The sequence below is a fragment of the Gigantopelta aegis genome, chromosome 15 (assembly GCF_016097555.1).
Source record: "Gigantopelta aegis isolate Gae_Host chromosome 15, Gae_host_genome, whole genome shotgun sequence".
Classification (NCBI taxonomy): domain Eukaryota; kingdom Metazoa; phylum Mollusca; class Gastropoda; order Neomphalida; family Peltospiridae; genus Gigantopelta; species Gigantopelta aegis.
Window position 1 is genome coordinate 1,836,734 of NC_054713.1, and position 25,767 is coordinate 1,862,500.

General features: G+C 35.5%; 1 protein-coding gene across 1 annotated transcript in view; it reads left to right on the forward strand.

The window, feature by feature from the left end:
• LOC121390585 (protocadherin Fat 4-like) overlaps nucleotides 1-25,767 on the forward strand; it is a 69,951-nt gene that overhangs the window by 14,042 nt on the left and 30,142 nt on the right. Inside the window, exons 5-13 of the mRNA XM_041522436.1 lie at nucleotides 200-1,627; nucleotides 3,616-3,796; nucleotides 5,817-5,905; nucleotides 9,209-9,349; nucleotides 13,016-13,154; nucleotides 16,154-16,453; nucleotides 18,444-18,583; nucleotides 20,122-20,296; nucleotides 24,357-24,586. Of these exons, the coding sequence (XP_041378370.1) occupies nucleotides 200-1,627; nucleotides 3,616-3,796; nucleotides 5,817-5,905; nucleotides 9,209-9,349; nucleotides 13,016-13,154; nucleotides 16,154-16,453; nucleotides 18,444-18,583; nucleotides 20,122-20,296; nucleotides 24,357-24,586 (2,823 nt within the window). The remainder of the gene's footprint in view (nucleotides 1-199; nucleotides 1,628-3,615; nucleotides 3,797-5,816; nucleotides 5,906-9,208; nucleotides 9,350-13,015; nucleotides 13,155-16,153; nucleotides 16,454-18,443; nucleotides 18,584-20,121; nucleotides 20,297-24,356; nucleotides 24,587-25,767) is intronic.

A 25,767-nucleotide genomic window follows, 5' to 3' on the forward strand; every position in this document is an offset into this window, starting at 1 on the left:
GTGCAGACAACCTACACACAAACTAAGTGTTCAATTTCAAATCTCACCCTTCGCACGTGCAACGTCACGTGCTTCGCGATCAAAACAATCGGTGCGTTTTTTCATGCTCGTTCAATGGGAACATTAATAATAATTATATATAATGTTGCCAATGCAGATTAACATAACACTGATCGTTTTGTTTTTGCTTCTCTTTTAGTTAACAATTCTGGTAACAGATCCAGATTCTGGAGTTTACGGACGAAGTACGTTTTCACTCTCTGGAATAGGGAGTGACAAGTTCTCTGTGACCACCACTGAAGATAAAGTAGCTGTGGTAGCCGTGGCTGGCTTGCTGGATAAAGAGACAGTAGCGAGCTATAACCTGGTTCTCTCGGCAGTGGACGGTGTGGCTCACGACGGAATTCAGTTTACTGCTACGACGACATTAAGCATCGCCATACATGATGTTAACGATAATGCTCCGGTGTTTGAAAGTCTATCTGACGTCACAATAAAGGAAGAAAAGGAAGCAATGTATGTGATGACTGTACACGCTAGAGATCAAGACGCCGGTTCAAACGGACGTGTCACCTACACGATGTCAGGAGGACGAGGTTATTTTAGGATTGACGAGAACAACGGGACGATTACGACAACACAGACAATTGACAGAGAGAAGATTCCAGTATTTGTGCTGAATGTGATTGCTTCTGATTCTGGCACATCCAGCCAATCGACGGCTACTAGCGTTACTATCCATATAGAGGACATTAATGACAACGACCCAGTTCTACTTGGGCTTCACGACGCAAATATTGACGAAAATACAAACTGCTCCATGCCAATTGTAACAGTGTCTGCCTCAGACCCGGACCAAAATCAGAGCGTCTCTTTGTCAACGACAAACTCAAATTTTCAAATTGATACATCTGGGCATTTGCGCTGCATTTCATCTCTCGACTATGAGAATAAGACATCTCACAGCGTCACAATAATAGCCACAGACAGCGGACAGTCGCCAAGGTCGATTAACAAAACAATGACTGTATCAGTAAAAGATCTAAACGATAACGCCCCCCAGTTTTCAGCTATCGAATACACCACCAACATCAGCACGGTAGAGCTGCGTCGAGGTAAACCAGTGATCGTGGTCAACGCAAACGACATGGATTCAGGAGAAGGTGGGAAAATCAGGTTCTATCTCTCGGACACCTTGTTTTACGTGGAGACTGTCGGCAACGTAGGTGTGGTCAGGGTCAAGAGTGATACGGGTCAAATTGGTATTTATTCAATTAATATCACAGCTGAGGATAACGGAACCCATCCGCTGAGAAACGTGACAACTATTACAATTACAGTGGCGAGAGCGAATGATGTGGTGAAATTTGTAACTAATGACTTCAGTTTTACCGTGACTGAGGGAAAGAGAAACACAAACAAGGCCATCGGATCAGTGAACTCTACGTACGACTCGAGTCAAATAAGCGTGCAATACGCTCTACCTGGAAGTTCATTGTTCTCAATAAACAATACCACGGGGGATATATTCTGCAATACGTTGTTGGACAGAGAGACCATTTCACAGCATCTGATTGTCGTCCGAGTGTATTCAACTAGCAACATAACAGACGGGGATGTTGCATTGGTAAACACTCTATTATTATTATTATTATTATTATTATTATTATTATTCATACAATATAGTTTAAAGTTTTGTAAGCATTGTTTGTTTCTTTTTGATGTTTTTTTGTTCTTCTTGTGTTTGTTTGGTTGTCTTTTGTTTACTTGTTTGCTATGCTCTGCTATGTCATTCCTCAGTGAAGCTTTTCCAGTACCAATTTGTCTAGCATCCGTCAACTGTCTTCTTTTACAGTTTTGATTGAATTGGTCTGCAATATGGTAAAATGAACCTCTGACGCATCCTCCACAAACTAATAGAGAGATATTTTGGAAATTTTGAATTTTTCAATTTATGAAATTTTAGGGTTTTTTGTTTTTTTAATTTAAAATTTGAATGGATAGTTCTGAAACTTGAAACTTATTAGTAACTATACTTCTCCTGGGCAGTCGTCACCAACTAACAGATATTTAGTAAATTTAGAATTTTTTTATTTTTAGTAAATTTAAAATTTTAAATAAAAATTTAACATTGAACATTTTAAACTAAATTTGAGTATTGATTAAATAGTTCTGAAACGTGGTTCTAGGATTTTTCTAGTACAATCTTCACCAATTAATTTGGAATTTTATTAAATTTAAAAAAATTTAATACAAATTTAGCGTTGAAAATGTCCAAAATCTATTTTAAAATATTTAAATAGAAACTTTAACTTCGCTATGCCAAATGCGATTGGGTCCTTTTTTTTGTGTGTCTATCGGCATCATTCCATGAACTTTTGTGTTGAAGTCTATGTCCTTGTAGGGTTTTCATTGGATTGGTCTGAAACTCGGTACAATGATCTTCTGGGGCACTGTCCACAAACTAATATATACATATTTAGGAAATGTTTAACTTTTGAATTGTTTATTAAATGCTTTAAAATTAAAGTGAACATTTTTGTCTATATTCTCCTTGAGTTTTGATCATATAATTCTCAAACATAGTACTGTGATTCACTGTGGCAGTCTTCACAAACTAACAGATAATTATTCTTGGAATGTGTTAATGTTTCTGAAATTTTGAAAATTTAAATAAAAATTTAACATTGAACATGTTTAATGTCTATCTACCCCTAGAGATTTAATATTCTATTTTATGGATTTTTCATTTATTAGATCTGTAAGACGTTATTACAATCAAGGCAAGTTTTGAACTTATAACTAACAAGGATTACGTATCACAGTTTTAAATTGATAATTCTTAAACTTGACACATGGATATTCTGAGGTGGTCTTTACAAATCACTGAAATTATCTACTACAAATAAAACTGAAACTGAAATAGCGGACCTATATAGTCTGTAAACCGTCTTGTGTTTTGTTTTGTTTTTCGTTTTTGGAGGGCGGATAGTGTGTTTCTTTTTTGTTTTGTTTGTTGTTGTTAGGTTGGGGTTGGGGTTTTTTTTTTGGGGGGGGGGTTGGGGGGAGGTTTTGTGTATGTGTGTGTGTGTGTGTGTGTGTTTTAGTATTAAAAAAATGGGGGGGGTATTTTAGTTTCTTTGTTGTATTTATTATTTTTGTTTTTGTTGTATGTTTGTGTGTTTGTTTGGGAGGTTTTTTGTTTTTTTGTTAATGTTATTTTATTTGTTTGTTGTTTGTTTGTTTCTGGGGGTTCTGAGGGGATTTTTGTTTGTTTGTTTGTTTGTTTTGTTTTGTTTTTGTTTTGGGTTTTTTGTAATTGCTTATTAGGACTCTAGAATCCACTTAAAATGATTTTCAAATTTCTTACAGGTTTTTGTCAAAGCATTATTTGTAAACTGCACATCCTTAAGCTTGTTCATAGTTCATTAACAGAACTTTGTTGCGTTGCACTTGATTAATAACTACGATATTCCACAGGGATGCGAAGGTTACATGCCCCACTCCCGAAACGTTATGTGTAATAATGAAGTGTGGCGTTTACGGCTAAAGACTGTCTGAAAAAAGCAATGCTAAAAAAACATGTTTATTATATATTATATACCTATGTTTCAGATAACAATCGACGTGGATGACATTAATGATAATGACCCAAAGTTTGACGTCACAGATCGAGTTCGCGAGATTGAAATTCCTGAGAATCGGCGAAATATGAAGGTGGTCGATATGAATGCCAATGATGAGGATGAAGGAGAAAATGGAAAAATAACTTACAAAATAACGGAGTCACATTTACGTAAGTATTTGAAAATTATATTTGCTTTCATTACACCCCGACACATTGTTTAATTAGTGGCTGTTACGAACGAAATGTTAAACAATACTCAGGACATTGTTTAATTAGTGGCTGTTACGAACGAAATGTTAAACAATACTCGGCACATTGTTTAATTAGTGGCTGTTAAAAACGAAATGTTAAACAATACTCAGGACATTGTTTAATCAACATTTTAATGCACTCCTGGGCACCTTAAAGTTTACACACTGACCTCAGTGTGTTTAGTTAACCTATAATCTTTATGTGTCGAATCTATTATGAGGATTATTGACTCGATGCAGAGATATAAGGCCGGAACACCAATATTATTTGGAACTACTGCCTGCTAGAAGGACTTTATGTTTAAATTAGCTTGTTATTAATGTTTGTATATCGGCCTGCGGTCTGACACCTATGAACGTTTTACTGCGTGATTAACAACTTGAGTTTAGCCAATCACTGTTATTATTCTACACTCTTTCATACACATTAATGTTATGCTGCTCTCATATTCTTGACACATGTTAATTTGTGAAACATCGAATTTTTCTTCTTTAAACTTTTTTTTTGTTGTTTTTGTTTTGTCATTGTACACTGTCACATGTTATAACACTTTATTTTTCTAAATTTTGATTCAACTTGAAATTACTTTTACTTGGGATATCAAACCTCATTATACATCACCCAAACTGTTTTAATTCATACACGATGTCGGCAATTTTCATCTCTGAATCTTGGATATCTCCATTAGAAGTCTATAAAAGATAATTGATCACATCGCACTTGTGCGATATTTAATAAGTGAGCTCACCGCTTTCTGTCCACGGAGTGTAAAGTAAATGTTCTGCTGCTATAATATTGCCAAAATGAATGAATTAATTAATTAATAACGACACCCCACGTGGCCCAGCACGAAAAACTCATCGGTTTGTGGGTGTCAAACGAAGGTAAATGCGAAAAAGATGTGATGATTACCAAACTAAATCCTTGTTTTGAGAGGTTTCTCTGTATAAGCGTATTATCATTCAGTGCATGTTGTTTGTTGGTTGGTTGGTTGGTTGTTGTTGTTTTTTGTAGTTGTTTTTAATTTTTTGTTTTATGTGTGAAAAATTAATAACTTGTTTTCATTGTTTTTGTTTTTACTCTATTTTGTTGATGTCGTGGATGCTTTCTTGATGCAAATCATTTTGACATTGTGGTTAGTCATAGGATGTTTGTTACCCGACTCAAAATATAATACTTCACATGTTCGTGTTTAAAATCAGTATTATCTGCTTCGTATTTTCTCATTTATTTTTAAAAAATATCAATAATAACCTAAATTTTCATAAATTTAAGCGTCATATCTTGGATAATCCAAAATGTGTTTGTGGGCATTATGTGGAAGATGCCGAACATTTCTTGGCATTGCCCTCTGTTCAGGGTGCATCGAAATACCCATCTACAGAAATATCTACATGTTAACTATAACATTTTATTATATTTTTATTATACACTTAAGTAATCAGGAAAATATAGACATTTTTAAGTCCGTTCATGACTTTATTGTAAGCACTAAACGTTTTGAAACTTACTAGCACTGTTACATTTCTCTACCTGTATTATTTCTATGTACGTACCTTTCCTTTCTGTAGCTCACTTTTAAGTTATTCATCTACTATTATGTTTTATTATTATTATTGTTAGTTATTAACTGTACTTTGTCTGTCATCTTGTCAGTTTGTTTGTAAAAAAAATTGTAGGGAAAAGTCCTAATATAGGCTTGTAGCCTGTCGACCAATCCCACCAGCAAATGGAATAAAATATTGTTTAAACTAATAATAAGTGGGGTATGGTGCTTATGTAGATGGTTGATAAAAGTAATTTTTTTATTGACAAATCAGATGATTTGTTTTAAAGTAATGTGAGGTCGTTGCTTCATATACACAGGGTGCTAATGTGACTGCTTAGATTGTTGTTGTGGGGTTTTAATGAATATATTCGTGTTTCTTTTAAACAGCTTTTCAGATAGACCAGGCAACTGGTGAGATCACTTTGAATAGAGAACTGGATTACGAAATTACCCAGACTTATAATATCACAGTTGAAGTGAGTAACAACACTAATACCATTTCATTTCAATTAATTTTCGTGCTTATATCCGATTAAGGTTCAAGCACGCTGTTCTGGGCATACGCACCTCAGCTATCTGGGCTGTCTGTCCGGGACAGTGGGTTAGTTGTTATTTGTTGTTGGTTATTGACAGAGAAGTGGGTGTAGTGGTCTTACACCTACCCATTGAGTCATTAACCCTCGCTCTGGGTGGGAGCCAGTGCCGAGCTGCGAACCCTGTACCTACCAGCCTTATGTCCGATGGCTTAACCACGACACCACGAGGCCTGTTACACTTATCATTTCTGATCAGTTATCACATTACAGTTGACGTGATTACAGTTCTTATTACTCAGTTATGTCATTACACTTGACGTGATTACATTCCTTATTACTCAGTTATATCATTACAGTTAACATGATTACAGTTCTTATTACTTAGTTATATCATTACTGTTAACATGATTACATTTCTTATTACTCAGTTATGTCATTACGGTTAACATGATTACATTTCTTATTACTTAGTTATATCATTACTGTTAACATGATTACATTTCTTATTACTCAGTTATGTCATTACGGTTAACATGATTACAGTTCTTATTACTCAGTGATATCATTACGGTTAACATGATTACATTTCTTATTACTCAGAGATATCATTACGGTTAACATGATTACAGTTCTTATTACTCAGTTATGTCATTACGGTTAACATGATTACATTTCTTATTACTCAGTTATATCATTACGTTTAACATGATTACAGTTCTTATTACTCAGTTATATCATTACGGTTAACATGATTACATTTCTTATTACTCAGTTATGTCATTACAGTTAACATGATTACATTTCTTATTACTCAGTGATATCATTACGGTTAACATGATTACATTTCTTATTACTCAGTTATATCAATAGAGTTAACATGATTACAGTTCTTATTACTCAGTTATGGCATTACAGTTAACCTGATTACATTCCTTATTACTCAGTTATATCATTACAGTTAACATGATTACAGTTCTTATTACTCAGTTATGGCATTACGGTTAACGTGATTACAGTTCTTATTACTCAGTTATGTCATTACGGTTAACGTGATTACATTTCTTATTACTCAGTTATATCATTACAGTTAACATGATTACATTTCTTATTACTCAGTTATGTCATTACAGTTAACATGATTACAGTTCTTATTACTCAGTTATGTCATTACAGTTAACATGATTACAGTTCTTATTACTCAGTTATATCATTACAGTTAACATTATTACAGTTCTTATTACTCAGTTATGTCATTACAGTTAAAGTGATTACATTCCTTATTACTCAGTTATATCATTACAGTTAACATGATTACATTCCTTATTACTCAGTTATGTCATTACTGTTAACATGATTACAGTTCTTATTACTCAGTTATGTCATTACTGTTAACATGATTACATTTCTTATTACTCAGTTATATCAATAGAGTTAACATGATTACAGTTCTTATTACTCAGTGATATCATTACAGTTAACATGATTACATTTCTTATTACTCATTTATGTCATTACAGTTAACATGATTACATTTCTTATTACTCAGTTATATCAATAGAGTTAACATGATTACAGTTCTTATTACTCAGTGATATCATTACAGTTAACATGATTACATTTCTTATTACTCAGTTATGTCATTACTGTTAACATGACTACAGTTCTTATTACTCAGTTATGTCATTACTGTTAACATGATTACAGTTCTTATTACTCAGTTATGTCATTACGGTTAACATGATTACAGTTCTTATTACTCAGTTATGTCATTACGGTTAACATGATTACATTTCTTATTACTCAGTTATGTCATTACGGTTAACATGATTACATTTCTTATTACTCAGTTATGTCATTACGGTTAACATGACTACATTTCGTATTACTCAGTTATGTCATTACGGTTAACATGACTACATTTCGTATTACTCAGTTATGTCATTACAGTTAACATGATTACATTTCGTATTACTCAGTTATGTCATTACGGTTAACATGACTACATTTCTTATTACTCAGTTATGTCATTACGAATTAGCTATAACATCGCCGTATAACGTTTGGCTGCATCAAACTTCATATTAATCTAAATTCTGCTACTGCGCCGCTTTACTATAATCTGGAATACCATTTCTTGAATCTGATTCATATCTCGATCTATGCATAGAGATTCAAACCGATATTTGCTTTCAGATTAAGCTGTATTACAAAATGAATGACTTCAACTGTCCAATAGTCAGTTTTGTCTTACCTCAAGCGGTATATACCTTCTGCTCCAGCTTTTGGTGGTGTCACCGTTTCTGAGATACCTTAGGGCATACCCATTGTATACAGATTTTACGCAACCCCATATCATTCTGGCACAGAAGTTGTTCTATCAGAGTTATGATGTCCGTCGACTACTAAGGGCATTCAAAATGTTATATGAGAGTCATTTGAAGTCTATATTAACTAAATGACCCAAATGATGGCTGATGCTTTTTTCTTCACCGTTTTAGATTAAGTGACAGACTTGAGAGCAGTGCCCATAACGGGTGCCACTGGTGGGACAGGACATGCTCACCTTTTGTGAGCACGTGATGTCATCACTATTTTGATAGTGATTCATGAGTGCATGTCATCACAGCAATATTATTCCAATGAACTCTATCTTGTGTTAGCTTTAATTTAGTCAACTAGTCTGTGAGTGGCAAGGAAGGAAATGTTTTATTTCATGACGCACTCAACACATTTTATTTACTGTTATATGACATCAGACATGTGGTTAAGGACCACACATATATTGTGAGAGAAACCCCGCTGTCACTTCATAGGCTACTCTTTTCGATTGGCAGCAAGGGAACTTTTATATGCACCATCTCACAGACAGGGTAGTACATACCACGTTCTTTGATATTCCAGTCGTGGTGCACTGGCTGGAACGAGAAATAGCCTAATGGCAAAATATAAATACATAATAATTTGGAGAATGTTAGTATCAACTAACTGACTAACTGGTACATCGAGAGAGAGAGAGAGAGAGAGAGAGAGAGAGAGAGAGAGAGAGAGAGAGAGAGAGAGAGAGAGAGAGAGAGAGAGAGAGAGAATGCTTATCTATCTTTTTCAATATTTATCTGTCTATCTTTATCTGTCGCTTTATATGTCTCTATCTGTGTATCGTTCATGTACATTATTGCATACTTTCAACCAAATACCTACATTGCATGTGTTTTGGTTGTGAATGAGAGTTGATGCTAATTACAGGCGCTGGATGGGGGGAATCCACCACGATCTGCCAGTGTGTTTGTCATTGTCCACGTTACAGACGAGAATGACCACCCACCTGAGTTTAAGCAGAACACCTACACAGTCTCAGTGAATGAATCAGCAAAGATTGGAGAATCGGTAAGCTGAACATCATATTTTTTTTTACTTTGAAAACAAAAACCCATACATTGTCAGTTTTACAATGATTCATGACAACAAGCAGGGGGCGGGGCGTATCCCAGTGGTAAAGCGCTCGCTTGATGCCCGGTCGGTTTGGGATCGATCCCCGCTAATTGGCCCATTGGGCTATTTCTCGCTCCAGCCAGTGCACAACGACTGATACATCAAAGGCCGTGGTATGTGCTATCCTGTCTATGGGGCAGTGCATATAAAAGATCCCTTGCTGCCAATCGAAAAGAATAGCCCATGAAGTGGCAACAGCGGGTTTCCTCTCTCAATATCTGTGTGGTCCTTAACAATGTTTCCGACGCCATATAACCGTAAATAAAATGTGTTGAGTGCGTCGTTAAATAAACCATTCCCTTCCATTTCCTTCATGAGAACAAGCACGACATTGTTAAAACATGTCCTTTATGTCTGTAACAATGTTTAGGTGTTGTGATTTCATGTAAGTACAGATCACTTCTCAAACTAATCTGCTCGGTGGTAAAACCAGAACATCATTTTCTACTCAGAAAAACCCCTCAACCCAAACATACATTAGTTTGTTAGTTTTACAATGACTCGTGAGAACAACCACGGAATTGCTAAAACATTCTCATACATCGTTTTGTACCTTGAAAAAAAAATCACATACATTGTCAATTTTACAGTGATTCGTGATTTCTTACACAAGCGTATGAGATATGTGGAGTTAACTCTCTCCCACTCTCCCTATTGCCGAGAAAAAGCTCAAATTCGGGCACAAAATGTGTTATAACCTAATGATATTTTACCATGTGTTTCCATCGTTCTAGCCACACTATTAGTGAAAAACAAAAAACGTAGTCATTCGTTTGCAACCCTATATAGTTTCTTTGGTTATAATGCTCATATCAATAAATGTTGGCATTTTTTAAATTTCTACAAAAGCCAGCCTGTCTCCTTACAAAAATAGGAGTCCGTACGCCTATGGTTTCTTATAAATAGAGACCATTTCTCAAACTAAATATGTTCAGTTGTAAAAGATCATTTTATTATAGGCTTAATAGACAGCGAAGAAGTTTTAAATTTCTAAAGTGGTAAACACATTTTATTATATAACATTTTGTGACATATCTGAAAATATAAATAAAAGAATAGTGCTATAAGTAACTAGCGAGTTTTGATGCCACCACCAGTCTAAACGTGTTATTTCCAGTTTTAACAGTTTCATCACCATTCTAAAAGCTTCCATTGCCATTGTATAAAATGCTATTTTCACTTTAAATGGTTATATGGAAATAGTAAAACGTGTTAGCACCGCTGTGAAACAATTTCATCGCCATCATAAAAAGCTTTATGATCGCTGTGAAAGTATTATTTTCACTTTAAACAGTTTTATCGCCATCATACAAAGCTTTATGATCACTGTGAAAGTATTTTTTCACTTTAAACTGTTTTATCGCCATCATAAAAAGCTTTATGATCGCTGTGAAAGTATTATTTTCACTTTAAACTGTTTTATCGCCACCATAAAATGATTTATGATCGCTGTGAAAGTATTGTTTTCACTTTAAACAGTTTTATCGCCATCATACAATGCTTTATGATAGCTGTGAAAGTATTATTTTCAGTGTAAATAGATATATCTCCACCCATAAAAAGCTTTATGATCGCTGTGAAAGTATTATTTTCACTTTAAACTGTTTTATCGCCACCATAAAAAGATTTATGATCGCTGTGAAAGTATTGTTTTCACTTTAAACAGTTTTATCGCCATCATACAATGCTTTATGATAGCTGTGAAAGTATTATTTTCAGTGTAAATAGATATATCTCCACCCATAAAAAGCTTTATGATCGCTGTGAAAGTATTATTTTCACTTTAAACTGTTTTATCGCCACCATAAAAAGATTTATGATCGCTGTGAAAGTATTGTTTTCACTTTAAACAGTTTTATCGCCATCATACAATGCTTTATGATAGCTGTGAAAGTATTATTTTCCGTGTAAATAGATATATCTCCACCCATAAAAAGCTTTATGATCGCTGTGAAAGTATTATTTTCACTTTAAACTGTTATATCGCCACCATAAAAAGATTTATGATCGCTGTGAAAGTATTATTTTCAGTGTAAATAGATATATCTCCACCCATAAAAAGATTTATGATCGCTGTGAAAGTATTATTTTCAGTGTAAATAGATATATCTCCACCCATAAAAAGCTTTATGATCGCTGTGAAAGTATTATTTTCAGTGTAAATAGATATATCTCCACCCATAAAAAGCTTTATGATCGCTGTGAAAGTATTATTTTCAGTGTAAATAGATATATCTCCACCCATAAAAAGATTTATGATAGCTGTGAAAGTATTATTTTCAGTGTAAATAGATATATCTCCACCCATAAAAAGCTTTATGATAGCTGTGAAAGTATTATTTTCAGTGTAAATAGATATATCTCCACCCATAAAAAGCTTTATGATCGCTGTGAAAGTATTATTTTCAGTGTAAATAGATATATCTCCACCCATAAAAAGCTTTATGATCGCTGTGAAAGTATTATTTTCACTTTAAACTGTTTTATCGCCACCATAAAAAGATTTATGATCGCTGTGAAAGTATTGTTTTCACTTTAAACAGTTTTATCGCCATCATACAATGCTTTATGATAGCTGTGAAAGTATTATTTTCAGTGTAAATAGATATATCTCCACCCATAAAAAGCTTTATGATCGCTGTGAAAGTATTATTTTCACTTTAAACTGTTTTATCGCCACCATAAAAAGATTTATGATCGCTGTGAAAGTATTGTTTTCACTTTAAACAGTTTTATCGCCATCATACAATGCTTTATGATAGCTGTGAAAGTATTATTTTCAGTGTAAATAGATATATCTCCACCCATAAAAAGCTTTATGATCGCTGTGAAAGTATTATTTTCACTTTAAACTGTTATATCGCCACCATAAAAAGATTTATGATCGCTGTGAAAGTATTGTTTTCACTTTAAACAGTTTTATCGCCATCATACAATGCTTTATGATAGCTGTGAAAGTATTATTTTCAGTGTAAATAGATATATCTCCACCCATAAAAAGCTTTATGATAGCTGTGAAAGTATTATTTTCAGTGTAAATAGATATATCTCCACCCATAAAAAGATTTATGATAGCTGTGAAAGTATTATTTTCAGTGTAAATAGATATATCTCCACCCATAAAAAGATTTATGATCGCTGTGAAAGTATTATTTTCAGTGTAAATAGATATATCTCCACCCATAAAAAGATTTATGATCGCTGTGAAAGTATTATTTTCAGTGTAAATAGATATATCTCCACCCATAAAAAGATTTATGATAGCTGTGAAAGTATTATTTTCAGTGTAAATAGATATATCTCCACCCATAAAAAGCTTTATGATCGCTGTGAAAGTATTATTTATATCTCCACCCATAAAAAGCTTTATGATAGCTGTGAAAGTATTATTTATATCTCCACCCATAAAAAACGTTTTGTCCTCACTGCATGGCTGCTTTTATTAACTGTGTTTTCTGGAATATAATAATAATATTTTCTGTATTTTAAATACCATACTTTTTGTGTTTTAAGTTAATTTTTCTGTGTTCTAGTAATCATGTTTTTCCTGTATGTCTCCAGGTATTTCTCCTGACGGCGACTGACGGAGATAGTGTTGCCAATGCAGACTTGGACTATGTCATAGCACACATCAGCCCTAACCACTCCTGTTCTTTTAACATCAGCAATGAGGAGTACGACTCTAATTCAGGAAAAAACGGCAAATATTCTAACTGTAATAATGTAACAATCCAGTGTAAATAAGACTGATGTTGTCAGTGTAATAATGTATTTACCCAGTGTAAATCAGACTGATGTTGTCAGTGTAATAATGTATTTACCCAGTGTAAATTATCTAAATAATGTACCTGTAATAATGTATCTATTGAGTGTAAATTTTTGCATAAATGTAACAATGTATTTGCCTGGTATAAGTTAATATATGTATATGTATACATATATATATATATATATATATATATGTGTGTGTGTGTGTGTGTGTGTGTGTGTGTGTGTGTGTGTGTGTGTGAAATGTAAAGTAGGTAAATATTGTAACTGTAATACTGTATTTATCCAGTTTAAAGTAGGTAAATATACTATCCCAAAAATGAAATGCAAAAGTAGATGGTGTCTATATTAGAAAGGTGTATTTAATGGATGAACGAAAACAGCAGAATGTTCATGTTACACACATATTCTTATAAGCTAAAGTTAAAGCTCATAATGGTATGCAGACGATATCTTGGGTGCCTATCATGGGAGTCAAGAACTGTTTGAAATCTTCTTCACATGGAATCAATAAAATTACGAATTACACCTTGTGTAATGGTGGCCCACTCTCTCTGTGGTGTCAGTGCCAACTGTTGAATATTATGTGGCTGTGGTTGATGCTGTCTCAGTTGTCTATCCAACTCATCCCATAAATGTTCTATGGGGGTTCAAATCCAGAGATTTCGCATGTCAGGGCAGCACATGAATGTTGTTGGTGTATAGGTATGCTGTTGTTAGTCTAGCTGTATGTGATCTTGCATTACCGTGCTGCAACACAACGTTAGCGATATTCATAATTGGAAGGACGTGTGGCTGCAAAATGTCATCTCGATATCTATGTGCCGTTAAGTTGCCTTGAATGTGAACCAGGTTGTTCCAGCCAGTGTCTGAAATTGCTGCCCACGGTATCACTAACACGGCATCACTACCACCACCGAATCTATCCACTTCCTGTGTGAAATAGCTAGTGTTCATAACGTTCAGAACGACGTCTGCACACTCGACAGCTTCCATCACCGCGACGAAGCAAAAAATCGAGACTCGTCACTCCTAAATCGCAGTTGATGCCATACTCTGTGGACTTGACATCACTGACATTGTAGTGGACGAAGTTGTTGAGTCAAAATGACACCTCTTACTCGAGGTCTGGCTCGAATACCTGCTTAACGTAGTCGGTATTACGGAAGCAGTAGAGGCTGACGTGGTGGTCCTTTGCCGTAGATGAATTACCAGTATGTAGCGGTCTTGCACCACAATAGTCACACAGGGTATATCTGATCTGGAAAGGCCACGTGTTGTCTGACGTTGCTGGAACCGATACCGCAATCTCCATATGCTACTTGGAGATACATGGAACGTTCTTACTATGAAAGACGGGATTCGCCTGCTTGTAAACAATCAATAACATTGTTTCGTTGTGCTTCGCACTTTCGGGACATGTGTTTGATGTTGTGCAGTAACCAAAATAACGAGGACAAGTACTTGAAAACCCTGCATTTTTATAGCGCACATATTCATATTTTGCGTTCAGGACGCGCACGTGCAGAGATAACGTGGTTTGCAGATGGGGGCGGTTTTTGTTTTTAAATTAGCATAATTGTGTATTTCATGGTGGCTGCGCTTTGTCGATTATAACAAAGACAGTATGTTTGGATCACCAATGACATTATATTCATGATTTGTACATCGTTGTGTGTAAAAGTGTCGTATATATTAATAAAATCCAGCATTGTACTTTTCTTTTTTGGGAGAGTATATTATAACTGTGATAATTTATTGTCCAACGTCCACTGTAAAGTATGTATACATTGTAACTGTAACAATATACAATATATCCTTTTATAACAAATGGTCTTTTTCCTGACATGGTCAGGCTTAATCATGAGCAAAATCAAGGCGATATAAAGAGAGAAAACACTATCGTCATAAACTATATTAGAATTACGTGTGATCCAGTACTGCTGGTTTATAAATTGTGTAAACTGACACATGTTTCATACGTTTTAATACATTCCTTGGTTTCCAACAAGTATAACTCACTGTCGTGTCCTTGTCCTAGACCGTTGCTAATACTGTTGGATAATTTTGTTGTATTTTAATTGTGTAGCCACGTAGAGCAAAATATTTGTAAAAGTTTTTCGAGTATAAAATAAGGAACCTATATTTAGCTATAACTTTCCAAGTTTAAAGTAACAACACCTGCATATAAAGTGTTTCATTAATATGTGAAATTGCAGCTGTGTAATAACGTGTGTCTCAAACGATGGTCGTGTTCACTGCGAACTGAAGAACACGAACATTGTTTACCAACACCACATTAAATTGTAACAGTCTTTTAATTATTTTATTGCTTTAAGCAACAGACTTCTTAGCACAGCAGATATTCACATACAATATATATATATATATATATATATATATATATATATATATATATATAAACTGAGGATTCGATTGTCAAATTGTACATCGCTTGAATGGAACATATAATATGTAACGAAACTCAATGAAAACGCACCAGTTATATGTCGTTTAGAAAATGATACGCCAAGAAATAGTAGTATATTTAACTGGGTTTTTTTATAACTAGATGTTATCCTCTAGGGGTAAAGTAACCGCAAAATAGAAAATAAGGGTTAGAGTTACTGTACATTTTTATTAATAGAGCAAAAGCAATAACTGATTATTGAGAGATGCGTTTTCATTGAAGATCAGTATATTAGATATATAGATGTATATATATATATATAGATATATATATGTATGTATGTATGTATGTATGTATGTGTGTGTGTGTGTGTGTGTGTGTGTGTGTGTGTGTGTGTATGTATGGAGAGAGAGAGAGAGAGAGAGAGAGAGAGAGAGAGAGAGAGAGAGAGAGAGAGAGAGAGAGAACAACGATAATACAACCGAACTGTGTCTTAAATAAACAATCATCATTTTCTTCAGTAACTGTTGGTAAGCTGACAGTTGCTGGACAACTCGACCGTGAGTCAACGGAGGTGTGCACTATTGAAATCATCGTCTATGACAGCCAGAACTTGGCGGTGCGACTCAACACAACAGCTACCATGACGATATCTGTCCTAGACGTCAACGACAACCCACCCATGTTTGAAGGAGGCCCGTACAATGTGACGATCTCGAGGGATGTACCTCTGGGGCATGTTATATTCAATGAGTCAACCATTAATGCAACAGACCGCGATGCTGGTGACAATAGAGATGTTAAACTATCTCTTTCTGGAAGTAAGGTTCTACTCTCTAATTGCAAGGCTTGTCGTCTTTAGCCGTGTTCAGATTGAACCTACCTTTAGTAATTTGTTTTTGAACTTTATTTACAATAGAGACTATACATAGTTCGTAGCCATTTTAAAAGTTCAAAATATGGATTAACATAAGCCATCACTTTGGTCAGTGATTCATCGTATTTAGTAGAGATAGCCTCTAAATTTTTACCGTAAAACTTCTTGAATGCCTCTCAAGAGCCACTGGGCATCATAACCTGATAGAACAATTCTGTACCAGAATGATATGACGTTTGAAATCTGCGTACAATGAGCATCCCATAAGGTATCTTAGAAGTTGTGTCATGTAGACAGTATATATTGCTCGACATAAAGGGAAAATTGACTATTGCAAAGTCGAAGTCATCCCATTTATCATACTTAGTTTAGAGACCAATGTCATTTTGAATCCCTATGCATAGTTAGAGACATGATACAGATTTAATACCTTCAAATGTTTCTTTTATTTCTAACTCTTGTAGGTAAATCACTGGAAAGTAATATGTAGTCCTGCTATTATTAAATGATACAGGATCATTAATATAATGCAAAGTAAAGTTAAATATTTCAGCCTGATTTCTGTGTTTCGATTTTACCAGATTAGTCAGAAATTCTGATTCATATGCCTACAGAAGTAAACGGGCTAGTAGTGGAGCACATGGGCGGGGAAGGCTATTTCCCACACTTGACATATATATGTTGTCAATGAAGGAAATAGTTTGTTTAAAGACATATGGTTAAGAACCACACAGATATTGAGGGAGGAAACCCGCTGTCGCCACGTCATGGGCTACTCTTTTCGATTAGCAGCAAGGCATATTTTATATGCACCATCCCATAGACAGGATAACACATACCACGGCATTTGATGTACTAGTTGTGGTGCACTGGTTGGAGCCAGAAATAGCCCAATGGGCCCACTGACGGGGATCGATCCCAAATCGACCGCGCATCAACCGAGTTACGTCCCGCCCCTGTTGTCAATGATGAAGTCCAGCGTATTACTGTACTTTAGTATGGTTTCACTATCTGTCTTTACTTGTGGGCTACGTCTCGCCCCTGTTGCCAGTGATGAAGTCCAGCGTATTACTGTACTTTAGTATGGTTTCACTATCTGTCTTTACTTGTGGGCTACGTCTCGCCCCTGTTGCCAGTGATGAAGTCCAGCGTATTACTGTACTTTAGTATGGTTTCACTATCTGTCTTTACTTGTGGGCTACGTCTCGCCCCTGTTGCCAGTGATGAAGTCCAGCGTATTACTGTACTTTAGTATGGTTTCACTATCTGTCTTTACTTGTGGGCTACGTCTCGCCCCTGTTGCCAGTGATGAAGTCCAGCGTATTACTGTACTTTAGTATGGTTTCACTATCTGTCTTTACGAATTGTCCACATCCGTGGAAGATAGTTATGTATTTATTTCTTCGTTCACTGTATGTTGTAACACGTTGATTAAGGAATTGAGTTTTTCCTTAAATTTGTCGTGGGGTATTGTTCGACATAATGTTGAATAATAAAATGATTTAATATTAGTGTTTGTTGATCTGAATTGCAAGTGAATGATTTCAAGTAAATTTTTGGAATTCTTGAGAATACACGTATGATTAATATCACTTGTGTGGAAGATTTGTTGACCATCTAAACTATAATAATATTTCGTTTTCATTTTATAATTAATATTGTTACAAAACGTAGCAAACTAAACAATAATTTACACTTTTTCGTTACACAATTAACATGTATTACTAATCATTACAAAATGAGTAATAATTATATCTTTTTCATTTTACAATTAGGATTTTTACAAAACATTTTACAATTAACCACCACAAATTTAGTATGGAATCACTTTGCATAGCTACACGATTTTATAACATTTGTGATTATTATATATTGATAAGTTCACAAAAATGAGAAACAATTCTTATATAAATTTGTGTTACTTTATTTGACAGAGGGGAGCAAATACTTCCAAATCATTGCATCATCTGGAAAGGTAACAGTTATAAAAGCTCTATATGATGCACCTGACTTTATCTACCTCATTCTAACTGCCACTGATGGGGGAGACGTGCCCCAAAGTAGCCACACTAAGGTAGGTGTTCTTCAGAGTGGTGCATATATTGCAGATGTGGCCACCCACGCCACCAGTACTAATATGAATATAAATATGAATGTATTACTTAACAACACTTTGTGTCTGATATGAGGATTCAATATATGAGGATATTTGTTCTTAAATGGTATCATTTAACATAAAAGTGTTGTTTTGTTTTGTTTTACTTAAGGACAAAAATAGGTTAAACGTCTTATTCCACTTGTGACACCACAATTAGAACACAGAAACCGTAATTTATTACCTTTGGTGAAACCAGTTCTCAATATCGTATGATTACGCAATTTGTAGACAACAAATTTTCATTCATATCATGTCATTATTCAAATATCGGATCATGACATCCCTTCATCATTGGTTTTAATTCACAGAATTAACAAGTTGTTATTCGGTTACGAGATGACGACATACCCACTGTTTGTTTTAATTAACGGAACGAACAAGTTGTTATTCACTATATGAAATGACGGCATACCCACTGTTTGTTTGAATTAACGGAACGAACAAGTTGTTATTCACCATGCGAGATGACGGCAGACCCACCGTTTGTTTGAATTAACGGAACGGACAAGTTGTTATTCACCATGCGAGATGACGCCATACCCACCGTTTGTTTGAATTAACGGAACGAACAAGTTGTTATTCACCATGCGAGATGACGACATACCCACCGTTTGTTTGAATTAATGGAACGAACAAGTTGTTATTCACCATGCGAGATGACGACATACCCACCGTTTGTTTGAATTAACGGAACGAACAAGTTGTTATTCACCATGCGAGATGACGCCATACCCACCGTTTGTTTGAATTAACGGAACGAACAAGTTGTTATTCACCATGCGAGATGACGGCAGACCCACCGTTTGTTTGAATTAACGGAACGAACAAGTTGAGATGACGGCATACCCACTGTTTGTTTTAATTAACGGAACGAACAAGTTGTTATTCACCATATGAGATGATGACATACCCCATCGATGGTTTTGATGATCATAATGAGCAAATTCGTATTTAAATATCACATGACAACCCAACATCCTTGGCTTTAATGAGCATGTGAATATTCGATTATCAGATGACGACCCTCGACCTTGTGTTTTAGCAACAGGTCAGTTGTCGAATATCAGATGACAACACCCCATAGTCTTGGGGTTAATCAACAAGCCTTTCATTGTGACTCCCTTGTTTTAATTAACAGGTTGCTATTAAAATATCAGATGACAACCCCCGACCTTGTGTTTTAGCAACAGGTCAGTTGTCGAATATCAGATGACAACACCCCATAGTCTTGGGGTTAATCAACAAGTCTTTCATTGTACTCTTTGTTTTAATTAACAGGTTGCTATTAAAATATCAGATGACAACACCCCATAGTCTTGGGGTTAATCAACAAGTCTTTCATTGTACTCTTTGTTTTAATTAACAGGTTGCTATTAAAATATCAGATGACAACACCCCATAGTCTTGGGGTTAATCAACAAGTCTTGCATTGTATTCCTTGTTTTAATTAACAGGTTGCTATTAAAATATCAGATGACAACACACGTCCGTGGTTTCCGGAGAGCTACATGTTTACTGTTATAGAAGAAGCTAACCCAGTGACATTCCCAAACTGGGTTCAGGCAAAAGATCGGAATCATAGTGAGGAGGTAATTTGTGACTGCCAATACCAGTTGTCATCTCTGCCAGGTGAGTGGGTTTCATAAAAGAGCACATTGATTGAAAACATTTTTTAATATTGCATTTGTATATGCATATGTGTGTGTGTGTGTGTGTGTGTGTGTGTGTGTGTGTGTGTGTGTGTGTGTGTGTGGGGGGGTGTGAAACCCCTCAAAACCGGACAGCCATGGAACCAAGGAAAAAGTCCGGTTTTGAGGGATATCCGGTTTCAGTATTGAGATAAACCGTTTGTTGGTTAGTGTTCTCTACTGACATAATAACTAATAAAACTGCCCCCAAAAAACCAGGAACACTTTCGAACTTTCAAATTATTTTAAGTTTATCATCAAGCGATAATACAACATGGCCGCGTTTAGTAAATACTAAAATGAAATACTGTTGACACATTTTCCACAAAACCAAGCCAATCAATTTTACTCTTGCTTACTCTTTATTTTGTTAAATAAACTTTGCAAAGAAAAAAAGAAGAAAAAAAAAGGTTCAAACAATTGGAAAAATGAATTAAATTCCTAGTTGCTTTGCCGTTCATTGCGGTAATCGTGCGACATACATGTAGGCTATGAGAAGGAGCTCAGTCAAATTCGTAAGTTAATCTAACTCTGTAAAAATCGACCTCAGAATAAAGAGAGTACATGTGTTTCCTCCAGTTATTTAAACATCAAAGCTGTTAATTAATCCCTTAATTGGTATTTGTCAACTGCACAACAGTGACACTGGAGCATGCGCTCATGCAATTAGCTCTGCGTACGCAATCACATTATCGGCTGAGTAGGTACTGTCCGGTTTTCTGAGGTATAATTTGCATTAAAGGAACACAATGGGACCGGCTAATTTCGACCGGTGCAGTTTAGAGGGGTTTCTGGCTTAGAGGGATAAATTTTAGTATTAAAAGATACGCAAATCACGGGACCGTGTAAAACGTCCGGTTTGGAGGAATTTCCGGTTTACTGAGGGTCCAGTTTTGAGGGAAATGGAAATATTTTATTTAACGACGCACTCAACACATTTTTTGTTAACGGTTATATGACGTCGGACATATTGTTAATGACCACACAGATATTGAGGGAGTAAACCCGCTGTCGCCACTTCATGGGCTACTCTTTTTGATTAGCAGCAGGGGTTCTTTTATATGCACCATCCCATAAACAGGATAGCACATACCACGGCCTTTGATGTACCAGTCGTGGTGCACTGGCTGGAACGAGAAATAGTCCAATGGGCCCACTGACGGAGATCGATCCCAGACCGACCGCTCATCAAGCGAACGCTTTGCCACTGGGCTACGTCTCTCCCCTCGGTTTTGAGGGGTTTCACTATGTGTGTGTGTGTATATATATATATATATATATATATATATATATATATATATATATATATTATATATATATCTATTAGAATCTCTTTGGCTCGACCTCGGAAGGGTCGTACACACTGCAACGATCGAACCAAAAACGAAGTCCCGAGTTTTTTGTTCGGTAAACCCTTATGTTAACTGATAATGGGTCGAACACGCCCAGGGTCGATTATAGTTCCCTCGAACTGGTGATCCATCAAATATTAAATGGAAAACCACCGTAAAGGAGCAACAATTGCTGCGCTTGCGCAGTTGGCTATTACAGCCTTCGGATTAATTATTTAGGCGGGACGAGCTATAGAGGATACTCCCCTCATGTCTTGTGATATCATAATTTATCAGCACGAGTTGATAAAAGTATGAAATCCGAGGCTTGGTTCGAGTTGATAATATTATGAAAACCGAGGCTTGCCGAGGGTTTTTTGACTTTTATCAACGAGTGCTGATAAATTATGATATCACAAGACTCGAGTGTGGTATTCTTTTTATCATTCATTATCATTCTTTTAATTTGCGACAGTTGTAAATAATGTCAGTAATGTGGGTTGAATGTCAGCGGTAGACTCGTTAACTAGCAGAACGGCAGTGGCGTGACGTCACTAATGGTAGGTTTAGCGCTGACACAAACACAGTGACGTAACAAAACATTGTCTTGTGATTAAAATTTGACCAATCAAGATTATAAGAAGCGATATCTCCTGTGGAGATATCGCAGGGGATATCGCAAATTATAGTGCCAGCGATATCTCCTACAAAAGCCTTTAATGGATGATAAATCGATGAATCGGAGAATCGCAACAATCGCCATGGAAACCTTTCTTTACCATACTTGTAATGTTGTTTGTTAATCGGCTATCAGTAATGATCTTTCAAGTACAGCTAGTGTTACGGTAACTGTTAGATGAACTGTGATACCAATCAACAATTAGTGCACAAAATGGCCTCGGCGTGAAGCGTTACTTTGAACACGTCTACAAGATCAGTTTTAAATGAAACAATGGGCGAGTTAATGAAATGTCATCACTTCAGCAACAACACATTTAATTAATACCGACAAGGGCTTGTGCGTCACACAATTGGAGTAATTTCTAATAAATCCTTTCACTGATATTTTGCTATATAACACCTTGATGAAATGTTTAAGTTTGTAGTTACCAAAATAATATGTATCTAATTCAACTTTCTAACTGATGTTACTGAAATATCCGATATTGACCGAATAGTTCGGTCGAACTACCCGATGGGTCGAACATTTTCTCGAGCACCGACGAGGTTTAGAGCCAACGAGATCCAACTGTATATATATATATATATACTCTTCAAAAAAGTGGGGGAACCTGAAATATTAATGTTAATATCAACTATTAGACCGACCATACGTTTTGACAACAGACATTCTAGTAAAGAACGTTCAGGTCTGTTTATCAACACACCGAAACACATTCCATAGTTTGCACGAGCATCACGCAGTTGCCCCGTACACGTACGTGGGGTGTCATTCTCGATTTTGACCATTTCCAGAAAGGTCCATTAATCACTGTGGAACATTATTTCTGTCAATATTTTTCATTCTATTGATTATACAGTTGTTATTGTTTTGTTTTTAGTGATTTTTATTGTTTGAATTTGCGATTTATTGATAAAAAAACAAAATACGTCAACTTTCAAATTTCACTTCTGACCCCAATCGTCCTTAAAGATCTTTGGTGGTCACAAGACCTACTGTAATACTGAATTACCGGTTGTAATGTTTGCCCAATTAATTCACTGTTATTATAAAACCATTCCCCACACCTAATATACCTTACAATTTTGACAATTGTAAATTCTTATTAGAGTTTCCCTACTTTTTTGAAGAATATATATATATATATATATATATATATATATATATATATATATATATATATATACATTAAAACTATGGTTCATTTAGCACAGATATTGAGTATTTTATAACTGTATTTCATTTAGCACAGATATTGAGTGTATTATAATTGTATATCAGTTAGCACAGATATTGAGTGTATTATAACTGTATTTTATTTAGCACAGATATTGAGTGTATTATAATTGTATATCAATTAGCACATATATTGAGTATATTACAACTATCTTTTAGTTAACACAAATATTGAGTATATTTTGATTGTATTTCATTTAACACAGATAATGAGTATATTATAATTATGTTTCAGTTACAGATAATTGATACAGTATATAATTATTCAGTTTCAAATATTAAGCACATTATAATTATATTTCAGTTAAAACAACAGTTGATTGTATTACATATTTCAGAACACCAAGTCTTGTTTATAAATGATCCTACAACTGGTGTGTTAACACAAATATTAGAGAATATTATATTTATATTTCAGTAAGGATAGATATTTATAGTATTGTATATTTTAGAACACCAAGTCCTGTTTACAGTTGATCCTTCGACTGGCGAGCTAAGACAGATATTTAGAGTATTGTATATTTTAGAACACCAAGGTCTGTTTACAATTGATTATTCAACTGGCGAGCTAAGACAGACATTTATAATATTGTACATTTTAGAACACCAAGGCCTGTTTACAATTGATTCTTCAACTGGCGAGCTAAGACAGACATTTATAATATTGTATATTTTAGAACACCAAGGCCTGTTTATAATTAATCCATTAACTAGCGAGCTAAGACAGATATTTATAGTATTGTATATTTTAGAACACCAAGGTCTGTTTACAATTAATTCTTCGACTGGCGAGCTAACACAGACTGCAGTGATTGATAGAGAGGTGGTCGGGGATTTCCTAATTGTAAATGTGACGGCCACTGATAAAGGACAACCACAAAAGAGCACTAAAACAACAGTTGTGATTAAAATTGAAGATATTGACGACCATGCTCCTCACTTTAACACCAGCCAGAAAACCCAGCATTTCAGTGTTAGCCAGGTAGCCTGTCTTACCCAAATGTTAGGCCTACCATAGAATTGCCCATCCTGTTACATAATCGTTAGTCCTAACATGGTCATTTCTATCCTAGCACATAACAGGTAATCCTACCACAGACCTGTCCATCCCAACATTTAAATCTGTCCTACCATGGAACTGTCCACCATGTAAAATAACCATTAGTCCTGCATTGCAAGTGTTCACCATGCCACAACCGTTAGTCCTATAATGTAAGTATTCAACATGTTACGTAACCGTTAGTCATATCATGTACCTGTCCATGCTGTCACAACCGTCAGTCCTACCAATAGGTATCCACTTAGATTTTAGTCCTACCACGTAAGTATCCATTCTGTCATGTAACCATAAGTCCTACCATGTAAGTATCCATTATGTTACATAACCATTAGACCTACCATGTGAGTGTCCATCCTTTCACAAAACCGTTAGTCCTACCGTGTGAGTGTCCTTCCTGTCACAAAACTGTTAGTCCTACCAGGTGAGTGTCCATCCTGTCACATAACCATTAGTCCTACCATGTGAGTGTCCTTCCTGTCACATAACCATTAGTCCTACCATGTGAGTGTCCTTCCTGTCACATAACCGTTAGTCCTACCACGTGATTGTCCATCCTGTCACATAACCATTAGTCCTACCATGTGAGTGTCCATCCTGTCACATAACCGTTAGTCCTACCACGTGGTTGTCCATCCTGTCACATAACCGTTAGTCCTACCATGTGAGTGTCCATCCTGTCACATAACCGTTAGTCCTACCACGTGGTTGTCCATCCTGTCACATAACCGTTAGTCCTACCATGTGAGTGTCCTTCCTGTCACATAACCATTAGTCCTACCACGTGATTGTCCATCCTGTCACATAACCATTAGTCCTACCATGTGAGTGTCCTTCCTGTCACATAACCATTAGTCTTACCATGTGAGTGTCCATCCTGTCACATAACCATTAGTCCTACCATGTGAGTGTCCTTCCTGTCACATAACCATTAGACCTTCCATGGAACTGACCCATCTGTCATCTTAACCGTGGAGTTTGGTCTGCTATCACCTGTGTATCCTACTACCTCCCATTTGACACTGCTGCTTAACTGTATTCTGTATGAATGACATTAAACACCCATTCAATTTGACAGACATTAAACACATAGTTTGTTTGACATT